We start from the raw sequence: 23,536 nt of genomic DNA on the forward strand, positions 1-23,536 counted from the left end.
CTGGAGCATCTATCAAGTATCCATGTAAGACGCAAGTGCAGACCATGTTGAAGTAACTATGTTTTTTGCAACAAACAGAGGCAAAGGTACAGGGCGGCAGGCAGGCTCAGGGCCAGGTCAGGCAAAGGTCAGAATTCCAGATAGGGGCAGAGGTACCGGACGGCAGGCAGGCTCAGGGTCAGGGGCAGGCAGAGTGCATAGGTGGGCGGGTTCAGGTTCAGGACGGATAAGGGTAAAAAACCAGGGGGGCGAGAAAAAGAGAGGCTGGGAAAAGACAGGAGCTGACAGGACAAAACACTGGTAAGCTTGACAAACAAGATGAACAGGCAACAGACAAACAGAAAACACAGGTTTAAGTACACAGGGGATAATGGGGAAGATGGGCGACACCTGGAGGGTGTGGACACAAGCACAAAGACCGGTGAAACAGATCAGGGCGTAACAGTACCCCCCCTTCCCCTCTAGGGGTGCCACCTGGCATCCTAACTGGGCGCATTCCTGGTTGACCGGGGTTCCGGCAGAAGTCGGCGATGAGGGCTGGGTCCAGGATGTACCTAGCAGACCCAGCACCTCTCCTCCGGGCCATAACCCTCCCAGTCAACCAGGTACTGAAAAACCCTGCCCTGTGGTCGAACCCTCAGGACACGTCTCACCGTGTATGCCGGATGGCCATCGATGACACGTGGAGGAGGGGTGGACCTGGAAATGGAAGACAAAGGACTGTGAGACACGGGCTTAATACGGGATACATGAAAGGTGGGGTATATATACGAAGGGTACGGGGCAACAGAAGATGAACAGCAGAGGGACTAATAATTCTAGAGAGGGGAAATGGGCCAATAAACCAGGGGGAGAGCTTGCGGGATTCCACCAGGAGGGGCAGATCCCGGGTGGATAGCCATACCTTCTGCCCGTAACGATACCGGGGAGCCTTGATGATACCGGCGATCCACTTGTCGTCAATACCTGGAGGTGGTCTTGAGGAAGACCGACCAGGCTCTCCTCCAGGTACGACAACAGCGGCGGACAAACATCTGGGCAGAAGGTATGCCGACCTCTTCCTGCTCAGGGAAGAGTGTGGGCTGATACCCCAGGGAACACTCGAACGGTGATAGGCACGTGGTAGAGCAGGAAAGGGAGTTGCGGGCGTGTTCCACCCAGACCAGCTGATGGCTCCAGGTGGTGGGGTTGGCGGAGACCAGGCAGCACAGGGTGGTTTCCAGGTCCTGGTTGGCTCACTCCGGCTGGCCGTTGAACTGCTGGTGGAACCCGTAGGATAGGCTGGCCGACGACCCAATGAGGGTGCATAACTCCTTCCAGAACTGGTATGAGAACTGAGGACCCCGGTCAGAGACCATGTCCAGGGGCAGTCCATGGGTCCGGAAGACGTGCTGCACCATGACCTGGGCCGTCTCCTTGGCAGAGGTAGGGGACATACAGAGGTTGGAGGAGACCAGCCGGAGCTTGCCGAGGAGTCTTGTTCTGTGCACAAACTGTGCAAGTGGCGACGAATGCGGACACGTCCGGGATCATGGTAAGCCAGGGTCCAGGCCCGACGGGCGCCCGGGTGACAGACCAGCCTGGAGGAGTGGGTCCACTCCAGGACCACGGAGTGGACGGTGTCAGGAACCGACATCTGTTTTTTTGCTGGGAACGCTGTGCCTCACGGACCTGCTTCCCTATTCCCCAGGTGAGTGTCGTCGCCAGGCATGAGGTGGGAAGGATGGTCTCGGGTTCCGAGGTAGTAGTCCTGGGGCTGTAGTGGTGGAACAGGGCATCCGGCTTGACATTCTTGGAACCTGGGCGGTATGAGAGGGAAAAGTTTAACCGTGTGACAGCAGGGCTCATCTGGCTTGCCTGGAGTTGAGGCTCTTGGTCGGTGCGGAGATACTCCAGGTTCTTGTGGTCAGTCCACATGATGAACGGATGTTCCACCCCCTCCAGCCAGTGCCTCCATTCCTCCAACGCCATCTTCACCGTGAGAAGCTCCTGATTCCCACATCGTAGTTTCTTTCCATGGTGTTGAGACGATGGGAGAAGAGGGATCTTGAGGTCGAGGGCAGCCCCCACTTCGACGTCCGAAAGCATCGGCCTCCACCAAGATGGGTCTGTATGAACCAGGATGGGAGCTGTGGTGAAGCGATGTTTGAGATCCCGGAACGCCCGGTTAGTAGCTGGGGACCACGTGAACGGAACCTTGGGCGAGGTGAGTGCTGACAGGGGGGAAGCCAGGGTGCTGTTTGAGTGGCAGCGGGTAACGGTTCTTAACTTCCCTGGGCTAGGTGGGACGCTCGCGTCCCACCTAGTCAACAGCCAGTTGAATCGCGTGGCGCGAAATACAAATATCTCAAAAATGCTATAACTTCAATTTCTCAAACATATGACTATTTTACACCATTTTAAAGACAAGACTCTCGTTAATCTAACCACATTGTCCGATTTCTAAAAGGCTTTACAGCGAAAGCAAAACATTAGACTATGTCAGGAGAGTACCCTGCTAAAAATAATCACACACCCATTTTCAAAGCAAGCATATATGTCACAAAAACCAAAACCACAGCTAAATGCAGCACTAACCTTTGATGATCTTCATCAGATGACACTCCTAGGACATTATGTTATACAATACATGCATGTTTTGTTCAATCAAGTTCATATTTATATCAAAAAACTGCTTTTACATTAGCATGTGATGTTCAGAACTAGCATACCCACCGCAAACTTCCGGTGAATTTACTAAATTACTCACGATTAACGTTCACAAAATACATAACAATTATTTAAAGAATTATAGATACAGAACTCCTTTATGCAATCGCGGTGTCAGATTTTAAAATAGCTTTTCGGCGAAAGCACATTTTGCAATATTCTGAATACATAGCCCGGCCATCACGGCTAGCTAATTTGACACCCACCAAGTTTGGTCCTCACCAAACTCAGATTTACTATAAGAAAAATTGGATTACCTTTGCTGTTCTTCGTCAGAATGCACTCCCAGGACTTCTACTTCAACAACAAATGTTGTTTTGGTTCCAAATAATACATAGTTATATTCAAATACCTCCGTTTTGTTCGTGCGTTCAGGACACTATCCGAAGGGTGACGCACGAGCGCATTTCGTGACAAAAGATTTCAAAATATTCCATTACCGTACTTCGAAGCATGTCAAACGCTGTTTAAAATAAATGTTTATGCTATTTTTCTCGTAAAATAGCGATAATATTCCGATCGACGTTGTATTCATTCAAAGGCTGAAAGAAAAAAATTGAGAATTCTCATGAACGCGCTTCTCAGTCTCACTGTTCCCAGGCTGACCACTCACAAACAGAGCTGCTGTACTTCGCCCAGAGACTGCAGACACCCTATTACACTTTCTGGCACCTTCTGAGAGCCAATGGAAGCCTTAGAAAATGTCACGTTACAGCAGAGATGCTGTATTTTCGATAGAGATGCAACTGAAGGACAACACATTTTCAGACAGGGCCCTTCCTGTATGGAATCTTCTCAGGTTTCGGCCTATTATTACACAGCATGTAAAACCCCCCTGCAACTTACATTTCGATGCACGACCCTACATTCAGACATTCATGTTGCAGACATGAATGACTTGTTTACGTGCAACTTGCAGACTTGTTTACGTGCTGCTGTGCGTTTTGTTGCCGATCTTACTTTGCTACCTGACTACCTCACGGTTTTTACTTTTTCATTACCGTATATTTTTAGTTTTTCCCTGGAAAGTCAATTAGGCTATTCTAAGAATTGGAAGCAGAGAACAATTGAAAGCGGCAGCTCTAGCCTTTTTATTTTGCTACACTTCCATTGTTATAATGTTATTTGAGGATTTATTTTAAAGCTGGCTTTAGGCTAAAAACAAACTGCTAACTGCTAGCCTCCGGGCCCAAAACCACCTGTCTCTCATGGCTTCGCTCACCCCTGGATGTACCACCTGCCAGTATCTGAGCCAGAGAGTCGCTGAGCTGGAGGGGAGAGTATCTGTCTTGCGCCAGATCAAGGAGGACGAAGAACTCCTGGACTCCATGGTTGCACAAACCACTTCCAAAATCGACGACGTCACCTGCCCCTGGCTCGGCACCTCAACTTTTGGGGACCCTGTAAAGGAGAAACTCCATTTGGTTCCCTTAAACGAGCCATGGCCCAGGCTAGGAGCTAAACCGAAGGGCCTGGTCTGTTCCACCCCTTCTGCTCCGCCTCAGGATGCCTGGATTGCTGTCCGGGGAGTAAAGCACTCCAGGAAACGGAATCCATCAAATGTTTCGGAGATGCTACAATTGGGGAGAAGATTCGAGGTCCTGGAAGACCTGGAAGTGCATTCCAATGATACTGTACAGGGTCCCTCCGCTACATCTCTACTGCTGCCGTCTCACTCTCAGGTGGAAGTGCCCAAGCATACTCATCTGCGCTCCTTGCCCGCCGCTAGGTCGTCAGACTCAGCTGCTAGCCCCCCTCAACCTGCTAGGAGGCAGATCACCCGGGAGAGGCCCTGTCATTTACCCAGTAAACCCATCTGTAGTCCTTCCGTTCTCGTGGTGGGTTCATCCATGGTCCGAAACGTTTCCATCCGGAAAGCTGAGACCTTCTGCTACCCTGGCGCTAGGATCCCTGACCTAAATTCCATGCTACCGCTACTTATTAGCAAGCACTCCGCCGCTTCAACTGTCATTGTCCATGTTGAGTCTAATGACATTAAACTCCAGCAGTCAGAGAAATTGAGAGACGATTTTAAAACATTGATAAATACGCTGCTGGAATCTGGGAAGCAGTGCGTTGTTGTCCATTTCCATCCCCACGCTACACGGATATGGTTTTTAGTTGTATACGCCAATTACACACCTGGCTTAAGGGATACTGCTGCACGATGGGAATTCCATTTGTGGATAACTTTGCAGCTTTTACAGACCGACCAGGTCTATTTCTTCGGGACAATTTACATCTTAACAGGTATGGCTCCAGCATCCTCTCCACCAACATGTCTCTTACTCTTGCCTCATGTAGAGCCTTTGATACCTGACGTTGTGTATATTCGGGGGTTGACTTTTGGGATTGTACGCTCCCCTATCAGACTACGTTCAATGCTCCTCTCCCAGTTTCATTAATTAGTCCCTCAATTGCAAATATGGAACAAACTACAGTTAACAACCTTTCTGCAATTCCTAGATTATTGTCCAATCACCGTATTGCGAATACTACTCACATGCAGAGAGGTATTGTTAGTAGTAATCTTGTCCCCATAAAATTGAGCTCTGTCAATAGCTCGAAAATGGTTTATTGCTCATCCAGTGCAGCTTCAGGTGCTACCTTGGATACTCCATCTGATATGAATTCCTGTAGCAATGGCATTGGAATAATTCATTTGAATGCTAGAAGCCTGATACAAAAGTTGGACTTTATTGAAATTTTGGTCTCACAATCAAATGTTGACGTATTGGTTGTATCTGAATCATGGCTGTGTGATTCTGTGCCTGATTCAGATGTTCAGTTGATTGGGTACAATATTTATAGAGCTGATAGAGTTGGTAGAGGTGGTGGTATCGCGATTTATGTAAAATGCTGCCTAAATGTTTCTGTGTCCATATCAACCTCTGTCCCAAAGCAATATGAATGTCTAGTTTTAAATTTGGTACTTGGTAATAATGCTCGTTTAACTCTAGGAGGGGTATATCGCCCCCCCCCCCCCCCCCTCAGCTCCTCCTTGTATTCTATGCAAATTATCTGATATACTGTCTAATTATGCAAACTCTGAATTACTGATTTTGGGAGATTTTAACCTGGATTGGCTTTCACCAGTATCCGATAAATTAAAAGACATTTGTACTGAGCTAAATCTAACTCAGCTGATAACTAAACCAACCCGTCCCAACTTTAAGAACCCAGTAAAATCTACTCTACTAGACATTATTCTAACAAATACCCCCCATAACTACACAGCCAGTGTGGTTTTTGCAAATGTTATCAGTGACCACTGCCCTATTGCTTGTATTAGAGATACCAAGCTGAAACACTCTGATCCCTGTATAATCTCTAAGAGAAATTATAAACATTTCTCACAGCAAGCTTTTACCCTTGACTTATATCACTCTGAGTTTTTATCCACTTGCTGCTTTCTGGACCCGGTTTTAGCCCTTGCTTTTTTCTCTTCTATTGTTACCTCTATGTCTGATAAACATGCCCCGCTTAAGAATCACAGAGTAAGAAACCAAACCAGTTCTTGGTTCTCTCCTAAATTGTCAGGTCTTTTCCTGCAAAAGAATCGGGCCTGGGCCTTGGCGAGGAAAACAGGTACTACAGCTGATTGGCTGTTTTTTAGGCAATTGAGAAATAAATGTACTGCAGCTGTCAAAAAGGCAAAATCAAATTACTTCCTTAATGCTATGACAGATTCTGCAGGGGATCCTGCAAAATTCTGGAAAACCATTAATTCACTGAAACGGGGGAATTCTGCTGTTTCTCTTCCTAAGCAAATTACCTCAGATTCCTGTATCCTAAGTGAAAAAAAATGATATTTGTGATGCTTTTAATAAGCATTTCATCTCTGCTGGTTTTTTATTTGAAAGGAAAAGTGGCCATTGTGGCACTGACCAGTTAGTTGATTTTTCGTCTTGCTTTTCAACCGTTACTCTGAAAAATGGTAACCCTGTTTTTAGTTTCCAGAAAATAACCGAAGCAGAGGTTCTAGCTGCCCTGTGTGCCATTGACACTAAGAAATCCTTAGGCGCTGACAATTTAGACCCGTTCTTACTTAAGTGTGCTGCACCTATCATTGCTGGTTCAGTGACACACATTTTTAATCTAACATTAAGCACAGGAATTATCCCTAAGGTCTGAAAAGCAGCTTTTGTTCTGCCATTACATAAGGGAGGTGACGGTAGTGATTTGGATAACTATCAACCCATCTCTAGGCTCCCTTGTCTGGCAAAGATCCTAGAATCTATAGTCAACAAACAGTTGGTCTTTTCTTTCTGCTAACAGTATTCTTAGCACCAATCAATCTGGTTTTAGATCTAAACACAGTACCACATCGGCCACTATGCTTGTTGTAAATGATATTGCAAATGCCTTAGATGATAGAAAGCACTGTGCTGCGTTGTTTGTAGATTTGTCAAAAGCTTTTGACACTGTAGACCATGCTATCCTTTTGAGTAAGCTGTCATCTATAGGAGTGGGCACGGATGCCTGCCGATGGTTTTATGACTATCTTAAAGATAGAACTCAGGCCGTCATGGTCGACGGGGTCAAGTCTGACTCCTTACAGTTACTTAAAGGGGACCCTCAGGGTTCAATTATTGGCCCACTATTGTTCTCACTTTATATAAACAACATTGGTGATGATGTCAGATATTGTAAATTCCATTTATATGCAGATGACACAGTGATGGACTCTATTGCTCCAACAGCGGACCAAGCTTTAATGCAGTTGGAGTCTGATTTTAGGATACTACAGGGGTCTCTTTTACAGCTTAAACTTGTTTTAAACGCTAAGAAAACAAATGTCATGTTTTTTTCTAGGTCTAAACTCTCAGTTAGAAACACTTTTGTAATCACTAGCTTGGATGGTACTCAAATCAAACAGGTCTCTGCATATAAATATTTAGGGGTATGGTTAGATGATAGGCTTTCTTTTAAAAAACATGTTACTGAATTGGGAAAAAAGCTCAAATTCAAGATAGGGTTCCTTTACAGAAACAGGGCTTGTCTGTCCTTTGTAAATAGAAAACAAATTGTGCAGGCTACTTTTATGTCCGTTTTAGATTATGGTGATATTATCTATATGCATGCATCGGCAAACACATTAAAACCACTGGATGCTATTTACCATTGTGCACTCAGGTTTATCACGGGTGATAGTTACAAAACTCATCACTGTATCCTTTATCAACATGTGGGTTGGGCCTCTCTATCTGTGAGGCGAGAGCAACATGCTCTCTTGTTTATTTATAAAGCGCTTCTTTTAAAACTACCTCCATATATATCATCATTAATTTCCACTAGATATACAAATTTTAAAACCAGATCACAGATGTGGATTACATTAGAGACTCCTGCGGTCTCCACAGAGTTGGGTAGGACTGCCTTTAGTTCCTTTGCGCCTTATTTATGGAACAAACTGCAGATCCAACTTAAGTTAGACACTCTGGTGTCCCTTGCCCATTTTAAAAATGTTATGGAGGATCAATATGATGTTATCTGTGATTGTTTCTGTTGAATTGTGTCTTTGTTTTGTATGTTTGAAATGTTCTTGTCTGTATGCCTAAAACTGTATATGTCAACATGTTTACACAGGGCACAGCCATAAAAGAGATCCAGGTCTCAGTCTGTTTTCCCTGTTAAAATAAAGATTTTTAAAAATGTTACTGTCGACAATATTAAGTCCTCCGAAACATGCTTCTTCTCCCTTCGGACTACGATAACACTCTGACCTGAGTGGGCCGGTGCAGTGGATGGGTGCAGTGTCCAGATGAGCATTTCCAAGTGTTCTGATTGGTTGGGAATGGCAGGACTATGATCAGTGAGGGATAACTTAGGTAGGTTAAATAAAGGTGGAATAAAATTAAATTTAAAAAAAGTAGGCTGAGCAGCCAAACTAACGGGACATAAGAGAAACTGAAGGGACCTTGAAGGGAAGTTAGGTAGAGGAGAGGAGCAGTGCGGCCTTTCTTACAATAATAGTTAGTGTTCAGTTAATCATGCAATGTGTTTGCATAGCAACTTTCTGGCATGTGAGACTAATACAGACAATACACCGAATGGCAATGTCCTCTATCTTACACGGCTCCATACAATCATCCCCTGCTGCATATAATGTACTTCCCACCATCATCATTACTGATCATGCACGCACGCCATTATACAGTACATCCAAACTCTCCCACTATCATGATGGCTCCCACAGGTCTGTCACCTGCAATGATTCGCACCTTCATCTTTATGTATTTTTACTACACACACCTGTGAATATATTCTCTCTAATTGCATGTTTGCACTCTTATGTCATCAGGTCTCCATGACGGTTGCATTAGCACTGGCACATGATACTGGCAACTATACACTGAACAAGCGGGAAAAGAGGGTATGTCATGGGTATTTCCAGAAATTAAAATATATTTGAGTTTAAAAACACAGGTACAATGACCCTCTTCCCCTCACCTTCTCTGATTTCCTAAAGGAGCTGCTGCTGCGTTCCAAAAGAACGTGGGTCCTATCCACAATTGAGCTAGTGGAGGAGGACCCTGGACCTTTCCCTAAATTCGCCACACAGGTAAAAACATCATACAGCAACAAACAAGACAAATCTGTCTACACATGCAACCTCAGTAAAGGTATGAAACCATTGGGCCCATAAATAGTATATAATCATTCAAGAGAAGAACAGTTCCAACATAACTCTGTAGTAAGCTTCACTGTGAACCCTCTACCGCTCTCGGGCTTCTCCCTAAACCAGACCCAGTGTTCATAGCCCTGAAAACTGGTCATCTTTCCAGATGTTCAACGATAAAACGGCTCTTTTCAAAAGTCATCAGTTCCGTTTATCTGGAACTGGAGTGAACGAGGAACCAGTGGGCGTGTTCTCCATTGACGACAATGACGGAGTGGTGTACGTACACAAGCCTATCGACAGGGAGACATACCCCTTCTTTCATGTAAGCATCAACAGACAAAGACAGATGGACGGACAGAATCTAAACAGACAGACAAAACGGAATATCTAAACATAACAGTAATGTATTATTTCCCACAGATTATGTTTGACATCGTCGACAAGGTGACTGGTAAGTCTGTGGACAAGACTCTGGCGTTCGACGTGGAGATTACGGACATCAATGACAACGCCCCTTACTTTGAGCACCCTGTCATGAAAGCCAGTGTAAAAGAGAACATGCCAGAGGGTCAGTACACACAAAGGCTGTAAATCATGTGCCTGTATATAAAGTATACTTAGCTAGACTGTTCGCCCAAGAACCAGGCAGTTGTTGCATTTGGCTGAGAAATTAAGTGGCAAGTGGCTGCTCTTTGTTGATCATAGAGAACATGTAAAGGGGAACTCATTTCCCTCCCCCCTGTATCAGGGTATCTGCCAGTGCCTCTGACAGCCAGGGACATGGATCAGGTGAACACACAGAACTCCAAGATCAGTATCAGGTTGTTGTCTCAGGAGCCAGCCGAGCCCAAGATCAACCTGAAGCAGGTGGAGGGCACCAAGATGAGCCAGCTCACCTTCACCGGCTGCTTTGACTATGACGTAAGGCTCCACTATGACACACACACACACACACACATCATTACATACAGCATGTGCAAACACACACAATTGACGCGCACACACACACACACAATCAATAAGTTTATGTAAAATGGTTGATCAATATTTCATTTATTTTGTTGTTCACATAGAAAGTAAAGATGTATAAAGTGGTTGTTGAAGCTAAGGATCATGGGATACCAGCCCTGTCCTCAACTGCAGTGGTCAACCTCCACATAATGGACTCCAACACTCACCAGCCAGTGTTCAAAAACAAGACCGTAAGTTCCAAGTTGATTGATTGATTGACTGGTTGATTGATTGATTGGTTCAATGATTTGTTGGTTGATTGGTTGTTTGATCAATTGAACAATTGATCGATTGATTGAAAATGTCTTTATTGATTTTTGAAGCACAAATACTTACTTTACCGTCTTTTTTCGCAGTACGATACTCACATAATGGAGATGGAATCCAATAAAGAGATACTCCGAGTGGCTGTGACTGATGCAGACACCCCCAACACCCCTGCATGGCGAGCCGTTTACTCCATTGTGATGGGGAACGAGGAAGGAAACTATAAGATCGAGACCGACCCCAAGACCAACGAGGGTATACTGACTGTCATCAAGGTGAGTCTGTTTGACCTTATGACCTTACATGAGTAGGCCAACAACGTTCTGAGCATGAACATCACTTAGTCAGTCCCTCCAGGATTTCGCAGTTTTTTTGTGATACACTAGTTGCATTCTGAAATGCTTGATTTTGCTGCTGCAATAAAAAAAAAGTCACGAAAATGTGCTCACAAGGGAAAACATTTTGTTACTTGATTGATCCATTTTATGTAGAAAAAGAGCAGTAATTGGTTAGAATTGCGAGCCCTCTTTTTGTAGTGTTGTGATTGAACAGTTATTGTGATGATTTGACTGTTTTTCTCAGGGGAAGGATTTTGAGAAGACAACGTTGACCAATGTGCAGATCTCCGTGGAGAACGAGGAGCCTTTGTTTGTGTGTAGCTCCGGCGGGGCCATGTCCCCTGCTAAGACCTTGACCGTGACCCCCCAGACAGTCAACGTGACTGTGAAGGTGATTGACGTGAATGACCCCCCGGTGTTTGACAATAAAGTGACAGACGTGTATGGAAAGGAAGAGCAGGAGGTGGGAAAGGTGCTGTACAAACCCAAAGTAACTGACGTTGACTCAGATGTGGAAAAAATCAGGTGGGTGGCATAACATGTTGTGCCTCAGAAACATTATGATGATTCTTCATTCACCTAGGTTGTGATACTGATTCCCGCAACTTACAATATATATATACAAAAGTTTGTGGACACCACTTTAAATTAGTGGATTCGGCTATTTCAGCCACACCATTGCAGACAGGTGTATAAAATTGAGCACAACGCCATGCAATCTCCATAGACAAACAATGGCAGTAGAATGGCCTTATTGAAGAGCACAGTGACTTTCAACAAGGCACCATCGTAGGATGCCACCTGTCCAACAAGTCAGTTCATCAAATTTCTGCCCTGCTAGAGCTGCCCCGGCACTGTAAGTGCTGTTATTGTGAAGTGGAATCGTCTAGGAGCAACAACAGCTCAGCCACGAAGTGGTAGGCCACAAAAGCTCACAGAACGGGACCGCCGAGTGCACGTAGAGCATAAAAATCATCTGTTCTCAGCTGCATCACTCACTACCGAGTTCCAAACTGCCTCTGGAAGCAATGTCAGCACAAGAACAGTTCGTCGGGAGCTTCATGAAAGGGGGTTCCATGGCCGAGCTGCCGGACATTATCCTAAAATCACAATACACAATGCCAAGCATCGGTTGGAGTGGTGTAAAGCTCGCCCCCATTGGACTCGGGGTGGCAGCGTAGCCTAGTGGTTAGAGCATTGGACTAGTAACCTGAAGGTTGCAAGTTCAAATCCCTGAGCTGACAAGGTACAAATCTGTTGCTCTGCCCCTGAACAAGGCAGTTAATCCATTGTTCATAGGCCGTCATTGAAAATAAGAAGTTGCTCTTAACTGACTTGCCTAATTAAATAAAGATTTTTAAAAAATGGAAATGCGCTCTCTGGAGTGATGCTTCACTGTCTGATGGATGAATCTGGGTTTGGTGGATGCCAGGAGAACACTACCTGCCCCAATGTGTAGTGCAAACTGTAATGTTTGGTGGAGGATAATAATGGTCTGGGACTGTTTTTCATGGTTCAAGCTAGGCCCCTTAGTTCCAGTGAAGGGAAATCTTAATGCTACAGCATCCAATGATATTCTAGACGATTCTGTGCTTCCAACTTTGAGGCAACAGTTTGGGGAAGGCCCTTTACTGTTTCAGCATGACATGCACAAAGTGAGGTCCATACAGAAATGGTTTGTTGAGATCGGTGTGGAAGAACTTGACTGGTCTTCCACAGAGCCCTGACCTCAACCCCATCGAACACCTTTGGGAGTAATTAAAACTGTGACTGCGAGCCAGGCCTAAACGCCCAACATCAGCGCCAACCTCACTAATAATGCTCTTGTGGCTGAATGGAAGCATGTCCCCGCAATGTTCCAACATTTAGTGGAAAGCCTTGCCAGAAGAGTGGAGACTGTTATAGCAGCAAAGGGGGAACCAAATCCATATTAATGCCCATGATTTTGGAATGTTTGACGAGCAGGTGTCCACATACTTTTGGTCATGTAGTGTATAGTGAAATTGTGTGTTCACATTAAGCATCTGCACATTATTTGAAGCCTTTGTTTTATTTGAGTTGGTTTCACCATTATTACTTATGACAGTATAGAAAAGCCATGTGTTAACCTGTCTGCCTGTCTGTCTGTCTGACTGCCTGTCTGTCCATCTGTCCTCTCCATGTCCTGACCAGGTATGAGTTAGTTGAGGACCCAGCAGGTTGGTTCACCATAGATCCCAAGACAGGAGAGGTTACTACAGTGAAGAAGATGGACCGGGAGTCACCTTACGTCAATAAAGACAACATCTACACTATCCTAATCCAAGCTATAGACAACGGTTAGTGTGTATGTGTGCATGTGTTTGTGTGTGTGCTTGCATGCAGCTGTGTGTACGTACAGTTGAAGTCGGAAGTTTACATACACTTAGGTTGGAGTCATTAAAACTTGTTTTTCTAACCACTCCACAAATTTCTTGTTAACAAACTATAGTTTTGGCAAGTCGGTTAGGACATCTACTTTGTGCATGACACAAGTAATTTTTCCAACAATTATTTACAGACAGATTATTTCACTTATAATTCACTGTATCACAGTGGGTCAGAAGTTTACATACAGTAAGTTGACTGTGCCTTTAAACAGCTTGGAAAATTCCAGAAAATGATGTCATGGCTTTAGAAGCTTCTGATAGGCTAATTGACATCATTTGAGTCAATTGGAGGTGTACCTGTGAATGTATTTCAAGGTCTACCTTCAAACTCAGTGCCTCTTTGCTTGACATCATGGGAAAATCAAAAGAAATCAGTCAAGACTTCAGAAAAAAAATTGCAGACCTATACAAGTCTGGTTAATCCTTGGAAGCAATTTCCAAATGCCTGAAGGTACCACGTTCATCTGTACAAACAATAGTACGCAAGTGTAAAGACCATTTGTGTCACGACTTCTGCCGAAGTTGATGCCCCTCCTTGTTCGGGTGGTGCTCAGTGGTCGACGTCACCGGTCTTCTAGCCATCATTGATACATTTTTCATTTTCCATTGGTTTTGTCTTGTCTTCCTACACACCTGGTGCCAATCCCATTAATTACAGGCTGTTTCCCCTCATGTCCTTGTCGGAGATTGTTTGTGGTTATGTGATCGTGTATTTTGTATAGGTGTGCGATGGGTATGTTTACCCATGTTTATTTTTATGTACGTTGTTTTTTTGGGAGTTTGTTTTATATAATGATTAAACTACCCCAGTTACACCAAGTTGGTTTCTCATGCGCCTGACTTCCCTGCCACCTACACACACGACAATGACAATTTGACCACACAGCCTTCATACCGCTCAGGAAGAAGATGCGTTCTGTCTCACCTAGAGATGAACGTACTTTGGTGCGAAATGTGCAAATCACTCCCAGAACAACAGCAAAGGACCTTATGAAGATCTGGAGGAAACAGGTACAAAAGTATCTATATCCACAGTAAATCGAGTCCTATATTGACATAACCCTGAAAGGCCTTGTCAGACTATGGTTTGCAACTGCACATATGGACAAAGATCTTACTTTTTGGAGAAATGTCCTCTGGTCTAATGAAACAAAAATAGAACTGTTTGGCCATAATGACCATCGTTATGTTTGGAGGAAAAAGGGGGAGGCTTGCAAGTTGAAGAACACCATCCCAACCGTGAAGCACGGGGGTGGCAGCCTCATGTTGAGGGGGTGCTTTGCTGCAGGAGGGACTGGTGCACTTCACAAAATAGGTGGCATCATGAGGTAGGAAAATTATGTGGATATATTGAAGCAACATCTCAAGACATCAGTCAGGAAGTTAAAGCTTGGTCGCAAATGGGTCTACCAAATTGACAACAACAAAGTCAAGGTATTGGAGTGGCCATCACAAAGCCCTGACCTCAATCCTATAGAAAATATGTGGGAAGAACTGAAAAAGTGTGTGTGAGCGAGGAGGCCTACAAACCTGACTCAGGTACAACAGCTCTGTCAGGAGGAATGGGCCAAAATTCACCCAACTTGTGGGAAGCTTGTGGAAGGCTACCCGAAATGTTTGACCCAAGTTAAAACAATTTAAAGGCAATTCTTCCAAATACTAATTGAGTGTATGTAAACTTCTGACCCACTGGGAATGTGATGAAAGAAATAAAAGCTGAAATAAATCATTCTCTCTACTATTATTCTGGCATTTCACATTCTTAAATAAAGTGGTGATCCTAAAACAGGGAATTTTTACTAGGATTAAATGTCAGGAATTGTGAAAAACTGAGTTTAAATATATTTGGCTAAGGTGTATGTAAACATCCGACTTCACCTGTACAAATGCATATGTGTATGGTATTGAGCATAATAAAGTATTCAAAGTCTCTGTCTTTGTTTCTCAGGGGAGCCCCCTGCCACGGCTACAGGCACCATTCTGGTCCACCTGGGGGATATCAATGATAACAAGCCCTATGTGGTCGAGAAGAAGCTGGTGATGTGTGGTAACAAGGTGATTGTGCCGGTAGCAGACAAGGACAACCCTCCCTTTGGATGTCCCTGTTTCCTCTCCCTGGGAGAGGACAACAGAGACAAAGCATTGAAGAGCCACTGGAAACTGGACCCTGCCACTGGTTAGCAGAATCACACACAGAATCACACACAACCATATACACACACACACACACACACACACACACACACACCAATGCTCTGTATTTATCCTGATATATAGTCATCTATTTCCATACAGAGCTGAAGGGTTGTATAGCAGTCACAGACCTCGTCCAAAGTCCATAAATACACATGGACATTTCAGCACATCTCAACACAACCTGCTAACCTAAAAAATAAAAAAAATACTGAGATGTCAGGTCCTTCAACGCTGCACAGAATTGAATATAATTAACCCCCTACCTTCTTTTCCTCTCCTTCCACCCCTCTCTCTCTTTCTCCCTTGTGGTCAGGTATGGAGGCAGGTCTTGTCAGTCTGAAGAGTCTGCCGTACGGTAACTACACAGTGCCTCTGGTGATCCAGGACCAGCAAGGGATGGTTGTAAATGACACTGTCCAGGTTATGGTGTGTGACTGTGGGGGAGGGGACAAGTGTAGGGCCTCTCTACCCCGGACCTCCAGCCTGGGCTTGGCCGCTATAGGACTACTGCTGGCTGGACTGCTTCTCCTCTTACGTGAGTTAGAAGGGAATAGGTATGGATTACTGTAGATAGAGATAAGGGATAGTTAGAGAGTAGGCGGATAATCAGTAAGTCAGTTACTCAGACAGTCTTAGAACTAACCATAGTGCTTATACCCTGAAATCTGGAGTGGGGAAAATGTTGAAAGATACAGTCTAATCCAAATCACATCTATCGAATTGAGATCAAACTTGCTGTAATGAGTGTTGTGTGTGGAGGACCAAGACGCAACAGGGAAGTGTATACTCATCTTCTCTTTAATATATAAGAAGGAGAAACAAAATAAACACGTATACAATTAACAGAACCGACACTAACAGTTCTGTCAGGTGACAAGCACAAAACAGAATACAACTACCCACAATCCACAATACAAACACACCTCTAATTATAGGACCTTCAATCAGAGGCAACTACAGACAGCTGCCTCCAACTGAAGGCCCCAACACCAATTAACTAAACATAGAAATACAAATGACTAGACAGAACATAGAAATAAACTAACATAGAACAATAACCAAAACCCTGGACTAATAAATCAAATACCCCTCTCTACATGGACACATACACACAACCACCCTGAACCACATAAAACAAATACCCCCTGCCACGTGCTGACCAAACTAAACACCAACAAATCACACCTTTACAGGTCAGAACGTGACACTTGTGATGCAATATTGTTAAAGCATGTTAATAGAAAGCAGTAATATAGCAATGACGTGCTATGAAGTGTTATACAAACATGACTTTAAACATCTGTGAGTTGTTTGTACGGTAAAATGCTATGTTATACGTATGACTGTTAGTAGTGACACTGTGGTTGTGTGTCCCTCTTCCAGTGCTGCTGCTTTTCCTCCTGCTGTGTGAGTGTGGCGGTAAGACTTTCACACACCTCCCCCTCAATCCGCAAGACGAGAGAAACCAGACTCTTATCAAATACAACGAGGAGGGAGGGAGCTCCGCATGCAAGGTGTGTGTGGGTGTGTGCATGTGGGTTACGCGTGCAAGTGTGTGCATCCGTGTGTGTGTGTGCAGTAATAATATAGGTTTATTAGCTATTTATTTGTACACAATGTGCAAAGTTTGGGGTGTTCAGCACACAGACAGGAGTGTACAAAACAATCCCTTACTGGGCTGTGATGTGCTTACATCATGGTGGTCGTTGAGTCTGCGTGTGGCAGGTCTGGGTATGACAGGTCTTTACTGGTATGTACTCATGGCAAGACAGGTGTTCTCCCTCTGGTATGCGAATGGCTCCGTATGTCATCTGACATGTTTCATGTTGTATTAACTTTTAATTGTTCTTGTCATTTCTTCTTTTAATGTTCTCTTCTCTCCTCACCCCTTTTCTCCTTCTCGTTCCTCCACTGCTTTCCTAAACTCCTCTTCTTTTCCAATCCTCTCTGCTTACCTCTCCTGCCTCCACTCCTCCTCTCTCCTGCCTCCACTCCTCCTCTCTCCTGCCTCCACTCCTCCCATGCCCCTATCCTCCTTCTTTCCCCTCCACCTCTCTCTCTCTCCTCCTGTCCCTCTCTCTTAGGGTGAGCCCATGTTGATCTTGACTCGCACCACTCCCAACCATGTAGCCGTGAAGGTGGTTGATGGAATGAAGCAGGCCACCACAGGCATAAAGGTAAACTGGCCACTATCCTTACTTTCCTCTCTTCTTCTTCTTCATTTTGTCTTTAACTTATCTCTTTCTGCTTCACAGCCCTTATTTATAAATGGTCTATGGTCACAACAGGGTTTGAGGTTTTTCAATGCTGTGTGTGTGTGTGTGTGTGTGTGTGTGTGTGTGTGTGTTCTGCACGGTTAGGTGGAGTTGTGTGTGAGAGAGTGTATGAGATGTACCATGATGGAGGAACAGAGTTACAGAGTTAATAGAAGTCATTAATACAATGACAGTTACAGGTGATTAGTGGTTTCTGTGTAGGGTGTGTGTTTCCCTCTAATATGTACTATAGGTATGGAAAGCACGAACTGAAGCAGGTTCTGTCACCACTAGCATAATTTATTTTCTATTGTACCAATGAGAGACAGTAAAATAGCTCACATACATGATTTGGGTGTGACTCGTAACTTGTGACTCATGAGCACATGTGTCACATGCAAAGTGAGTAGGCCTACAACACTGACCACATTCTCCAAACCACACGTCCATGTCTAGTTTGACTGTGCAGGGAAGATGAACCAGTCTGCTAAAAGAATGTGTTGGTGGCCCCGGAAAAGGTGTCAGTTACACTTGCTTGTAAATACCTGTAGGCCTAGTTGATCGGCTTGGATGACTTGACTTTTGTATTAAGTATAGAATACAGTACAGACAGCATCCTCCCGAGTGGCGCAGCGGTCCAAGGCACTGCATCATGACCTGGAAACCCATGAGGCAGCGCACAATTGGCCCTGCGACTTCCAGGTTAGGGGAGGGTTTGGCCGGCCGGGATTTCCTTGTCCTGTCGCGCTCTAGCGACTCCTTGTGGCGGGCCGGGAGCCTGCAACCTGACTACGGTTGCGGGTTGGACAGTGTTTCGACTGAAACATTGGTGCGTCTGGCTTCTGGGTTAAGCGAGCATTGTGTCAAGAAGCAGTGCGGCTTGGCAGGATCGTGTTTCAGGGGACGCATGGCTCTCAACCTTCGCCTCTCCCGAGTCCGTAGGGGAGTTGCAGCGATGGGACAAGACTGTAACTACCAATTGGGAAGAAAAAGGGGTAAAAGTACAACAACAAAAAAAGGCAAATCATAGTAGTGTGTACTAGAGATGTATGGAGTGTACGGGATAAAATAGAGTGTAGTAATGTGAACTAAGATATTTAACATAGTGGATTGTGTAGGGCACAGTGTGCACTAGAGGGCATAGTAAAGTATGATGGTGGGAGAACATTAGTGAGATTTAGAAGATTTATGAGGTGCGCTAAGTTATATAGTGCATAATATTTTATGATGGTTTCCTAAAAAGGATGGACTTGTTGGTACAAGCATGCCATCAGCTTGTCAATTGAGAGTGAGTTAGAGCCAAGTCTCCAAACTGTAAGATAGCCCTACTGTTGAACAGAGCTACCTACTATCTACCTTACGCTCTATCTGCTACGCCACACCTCTTCATATATCATATTATTAACTCTTTCACCATATTATTAACTCTTTCACCAACAACAACAAGACTAGTTACTATATACAGATGTAGTATCTTAATCTGAGCCAGTTTACTACAGCAGGAAAATAATCCTACAGCAACAGGAAATGTGAATTATTATGCGGATTATAATTAATGGACATTTTTGTAGGCGTTGATACATTTTCAGGTAGCACTTTATAATAACGTCACATAATTCTAATGCATTAGTAAATCGTTTATTCATTAATCATTACTCATACATTTGTAAATGTTAGTATCCTAGTTATTCACACATTTGTAAACAACGTTTAAAGTATTTAGTAATGATTCGTAAGATCATTTATAAGACATTTAATATAGATCCTTATAAACCATTTACTAATCATTAGTTGTCTTTTTGCATGGCCTTGTCTAAAGTGTGGGCTATTTTTACTTTAGAAATACTTTAGAAATGTTTTGAGTGACCAGTGTAATTTTTCTCCAAAAGATAGAATGTCTACCAATGGCATGTCCATCTGTTAACCTCTACTGGATCGGTGTCCCTATACCGGGATGGTTGAGCTAACGTGCACTAATGTGATTAGCATGACATTGTAAGTAACAGCAAACTTTCCAGGACATAGACATGTCTTATATCGGCAGAAAGGATAAATTCTTGTTAATCTAACTTCACTGTCCAATTTACAGTAGCTATTACAGAGCTATTACAGTCTGTCCACGAGCGATTAAGAGCAGTCTATAGACTGCTTATGAGGTAAGGAAACAATATCGTAATATTTATTTTTGCTGTTTACGTTTAAATAGTTACTACTTGCCCAGTAAAGGTCCCGCCAAGCAAAGCCATGTGTGAAAAGTGTCTGCTGTTTAAAGAGTGAAGCAATGGAAGCATTTAAAGGTTAAGATGTAACATTTCTACCTGCAAATCATACATGTAACATTTCTTCCTCAATCACATATCAGTAGTAATGAAAGAATACAAATCCACTAGACAAAAACTGGCTGGTCCTGCCAGCTGTTGTGTGTAGAATACCTTTCTCTGTTTTATGATTAGTTCGCGTTTCAAAGGTTGCAAAACATTAGCGAAACATTCCCATTACTCTTCCTCAAATCCTTGCAATATTTGTTTCACAATGTCACTCAAAACATTTATAAAGTATTTATAAAGTATAAATATCCCACACTTTAGATGAGGCCACGCAAAAAGACTTAACTAATGATTAGTAAATGGTTTATAAGGACCTATATTAAACATCTCATGACTGGAGTAATGATTAATAAATGATTAATAAACTATTTACTAAACAATTATAAATGCTTTGTTATTTGGAGGTATTATAAAGTGCTATCAGTTTTCATAAGGGAAAATTATTAAGTCTGAAATTTAAAAGTGGAAACTAAACTTCAGAAGCCGTTTTAAACCTCAAATGCACTGAAAGTTTTACATTTCCTGCATTTCTACTGCAAACGGGTGATCAAATTAAGATCTTACATCTGTACTCCATTTTCCACTATTTCACTACAACACAGTGATCACAGTCTAAATCCCTGTTGTTTAAAGGAAATGCCTGAAACTAGATCCCCTACATCAGGGCTCTCCAACCCTGTTCTTGGAGAGCTACCGTCCTGTAGGTTTTCAATCCAACCTTAATCTAGCACACCTGATTCTAATTAGCTGGTTGATAAACTGAACCAGGTTAGTTAAAACTGGTGTTGGAGTAAAAACCTACAGGAGGTTAGCTCTCCAGGAACAGGGTTGGAGACCCTTGCTCAACATACTGGTCTTGACGAGAAGAAAAAAAACAGTTGGGGGAAGTTCTCTTCTGCACTGTTCAACCAATTCAGTAAAGTTAAGTGTCACCTTGTTAACACCCAAAAGCTCTCTTTTCATATCCCTTGAAAACCGAAACATCTGGTTTTTGGGTACTCGGCAGAGGCTATTTATGCTGTGCTTGACTCTCTGCTCTGACTGGACAGCTTACTCAGGAGACCAATGAGATGACCCAAGAGACCAATGAGATGTACAGAACCACAGGGAGGACCGTGGTAAGTGACAGCCTTGCTGACAAACCTGATTTTTCAAGCGTTGAAGTTTCAGCCTAAATTCAGCATAATGGAAACATCAAGTATATGTTTTAAAACGTGTTGTGTTTAAAAATACCTTTGAACTACTTTTCCCTGGAGAGCAACTGTCCTGTTGGTTTTCACTCCAACCCTAATCAAGTGCACCTGATTCTAACAATCAGCTGGTTGAGCAGCTGAATTAGGTTAGTTACAACTGGGGTTGGAGTGAAACCCTACAGGAGGGTAGTTCTCCAGGAACAGGGTTGAAGTGCCATGCTCTAGCACATTCTGATGTTTGGGGAACTTTGTAAATTGCCAATGTCTACTACAGCTTCGACCAGTTGTACTATCCCTGACTGTTCAATTGCACTGAATAGCATTGTCTTTGACCCGTGTCATTATTTATGAGAGATGTATCAAAGAGCATTACATGCTCTTTCTACCTGTCTCAGTATTATACGTTCCATAGTTTTATGTTGAGTGGTACTACATCAGTGTGCAAAACACAATTTAACTCTTTATAGTCCTTAGTTATAGTTTCATCTAGCACTTTGTGCGTTTACACTATTACCCTGTCATTATCTAACATGCGCATATCATGGCCTTACTTAGCTCAACAAAATAGTGGTGACAACAGTGGTACACAATTCTGATGGAGGATACTCCTAGCTGATGGAGTAGGGCATGAGTGTACACTACATGACCAAAAGTATGTGGACACCTGCTTGTCGAACATCTCATTTCAAAATCATGGGCATTAATATGGAGCTGGTCCCCCATTTGCTGCTATAACAGCCTCCACTCTTCTGGGAAGGCTTTCCACTAGATGTTGGAACATTGCTGCAGGGACTTGCTTCCATTCAGCCACGAGAGCATTAGTGACGTCAGACACTGACGTTGGGCGATTAGGCCTGGCTCGCAGTCGGCGTTCCAATTCATCCCAAAGGTGTTTGATGGGGTTGAGGTCAGGGCTCTGTGCTGGCCAGCCATGGACCTCGCTTTGTGCAAGGGGGCATTGTCATGCTGAAACAGGAAAGGGCCTTCCCCAAACTGTTGCCACAAAGTTGGAAGTACTACAGAATTGTCTAGAATGTCATTCATTGTATACTGTAGCGTTAAGATTTCCCTTTACTGGAACTAAGGGGCTCCAGACCATTATTCCTCCAACACACTTTACAGTTGGCACAATGCATTCGGGCAGGTAGTGTTATCCTGGCATCCACCAAATCCAGATTCGTCCGTCAGACTGCCAGATGGTGAAGTGTGAGTCATCACTCCAAAGAACACGTTTCCACTGCTCCAGAGTCCAATGATGGCGAGCTTTACACCACTCCAACCGAAGGTTGGCATTGCACATTGTGAGCCGCTTGTGTGCAGCTGCTCGGCCATGGAAACCCATTTCACGAAGCTCCCGACGAACAGTTCTTGTGGTGCCGTGGCTTCCAGAGGCAGTTTGGAACTTGGTAGTGAGTGTTGTAACCGAGGACAGATCATTTTTCCTTGCTATGTGCTTCAGCACTCAGCGGTCCTGTTCTGTGAGCTTGTGTGGCTACCACTTTGTGGCTGGGCCATTGTTGCTCCTAGACATATTCACTTCTCAATAACAGCACTTACAATTGATCGGGCCAGTTCTAGCAGGGCAGAAATTTGACGAATTGAGTTGTTGGAGACGTCGCCATGTTGAAAGTCACTGACCTCTTCAGTATGGCCATTCTACTGCCAATGTTTTTTCTATGGAGATTGCATGGCTGTGTGCTCAATTTTATACACCTATCAGCAACGAGTGTGGCTGAAATAGGCAAATCCATATACTTTTGTGTGTATATATAGTGTACATTATAAGGTATATCATGTATAATGGCAGTTGTGCCCATTGTCTCAGTACTCATCCTCCATCTCTCCCCAGGTCACCAAGCTGTCCTCCTCAGGAGGGGGAGGGTTCTCAGGATCGGGAACATTCCAGAGAATGAGCGAAGCCAACGGAACTCTGAGAAGCCAGGATGGGCAAAGCAAGGTAAGTGGCATCTGCTCCAGGCAGCCACAAAGGGGCAACATAATCCTCCTTTTTCAACCTTAGCGCTGCATACAGTGCCTTCAGAAAGGGTTCACACGTCACACCCCTTGACTTTTTCCACATTTGTTGTGTTACTACCCGGAATTGATTATATTGACATTTTTGCAAAATGTATGATATTTTAATAATTATAGCTAGGTGGCTAATGTTAGCTAGCTCACTAACATTAGCTAGGGGTTAGGGTCAGGGG

The 23,536-nt window shown here is 43.9% G+C and overlaps 1 protein-coding gene across 3 annotated transcripts in view; it reads left to right on the forward strand.

Moving 5' to 3' along the window:
- Positions 1-23,536, forward strand: part of LOC115166152 (cadherin-like protein 26) — a 106,254-nt gene that overhangs the window by 64,462 nt on the left and 18,256 nt on the right. For all 3 annotated transcript variants that reach the window (XM_029719892.1, XM_029719891.1, XM_029719893.1), the window contains exons 2-16: positions 9,014-9,085; positions 9,182-9,274; positions 9,498-9,656; positions 9,755-9,902; positions 10,083-10,255; positions 10,408-10,536; positions 10,702-10,887; positions 11,195-11,475; positions 13,123-13,268; positions 15,307-15,534; positions 15,868-16,089; positions 16,938-17,068; positions 17,639-17,731; positions 21,186-21,254; positions 23,179-23,286. In XM_029719892.1, the coding sequence (XP_029575752.1) occupies positions 9,020-9,085; positions 9,182-9,274; positions 9,498-9,656; positions 9,755-9,902; positions 10,083-10,255; positions 10,408-10,536; positions 10,702-10,887; positions 11,195-11,475; positions 13,123-13,268; positions 15,307-15,534; positions 15,868-16,089; positions 16,938-17,068; positions 17,639-17,731; positions 21,186-21,254; positions 23,179-23,286 (2,232 nt within the window). In that variant the 5' untranslated portion in view covers positions 9,014-9,019. The remainder of the gene's footprint in view (positions 1-9,013; positions 9,086-9,181; positions 9,275-9,497; positions 9,657-9,754; positions 9,903-10,082; positions 10,256-10,407; positions 10,537-10,701; positions 10,888-11,194; positions 11,476-13,122; positions 13,269-15,306; positions 15,535-15,867; positions 16,090-16,937; positions 17,069-17,638; positions 17,732-21,185; positions 21,255-23,178; positions 23,287-23,536) is intronic.

Source organism: Salmo trutta, chromosome 28, assembly GCF_901001165.1.
Source record: "Salmo trutta chromosome 28, fSalTru1.1, whole genome shotgun sequence".
In the NCBI taxonomy this organism is placed as follows: domain Eukaryota; kingdom Metazoa; phylum Chordata; class Actinopteri; order Salmoniformes; family Salmonidae; genus Salmo; species Salmo trutta.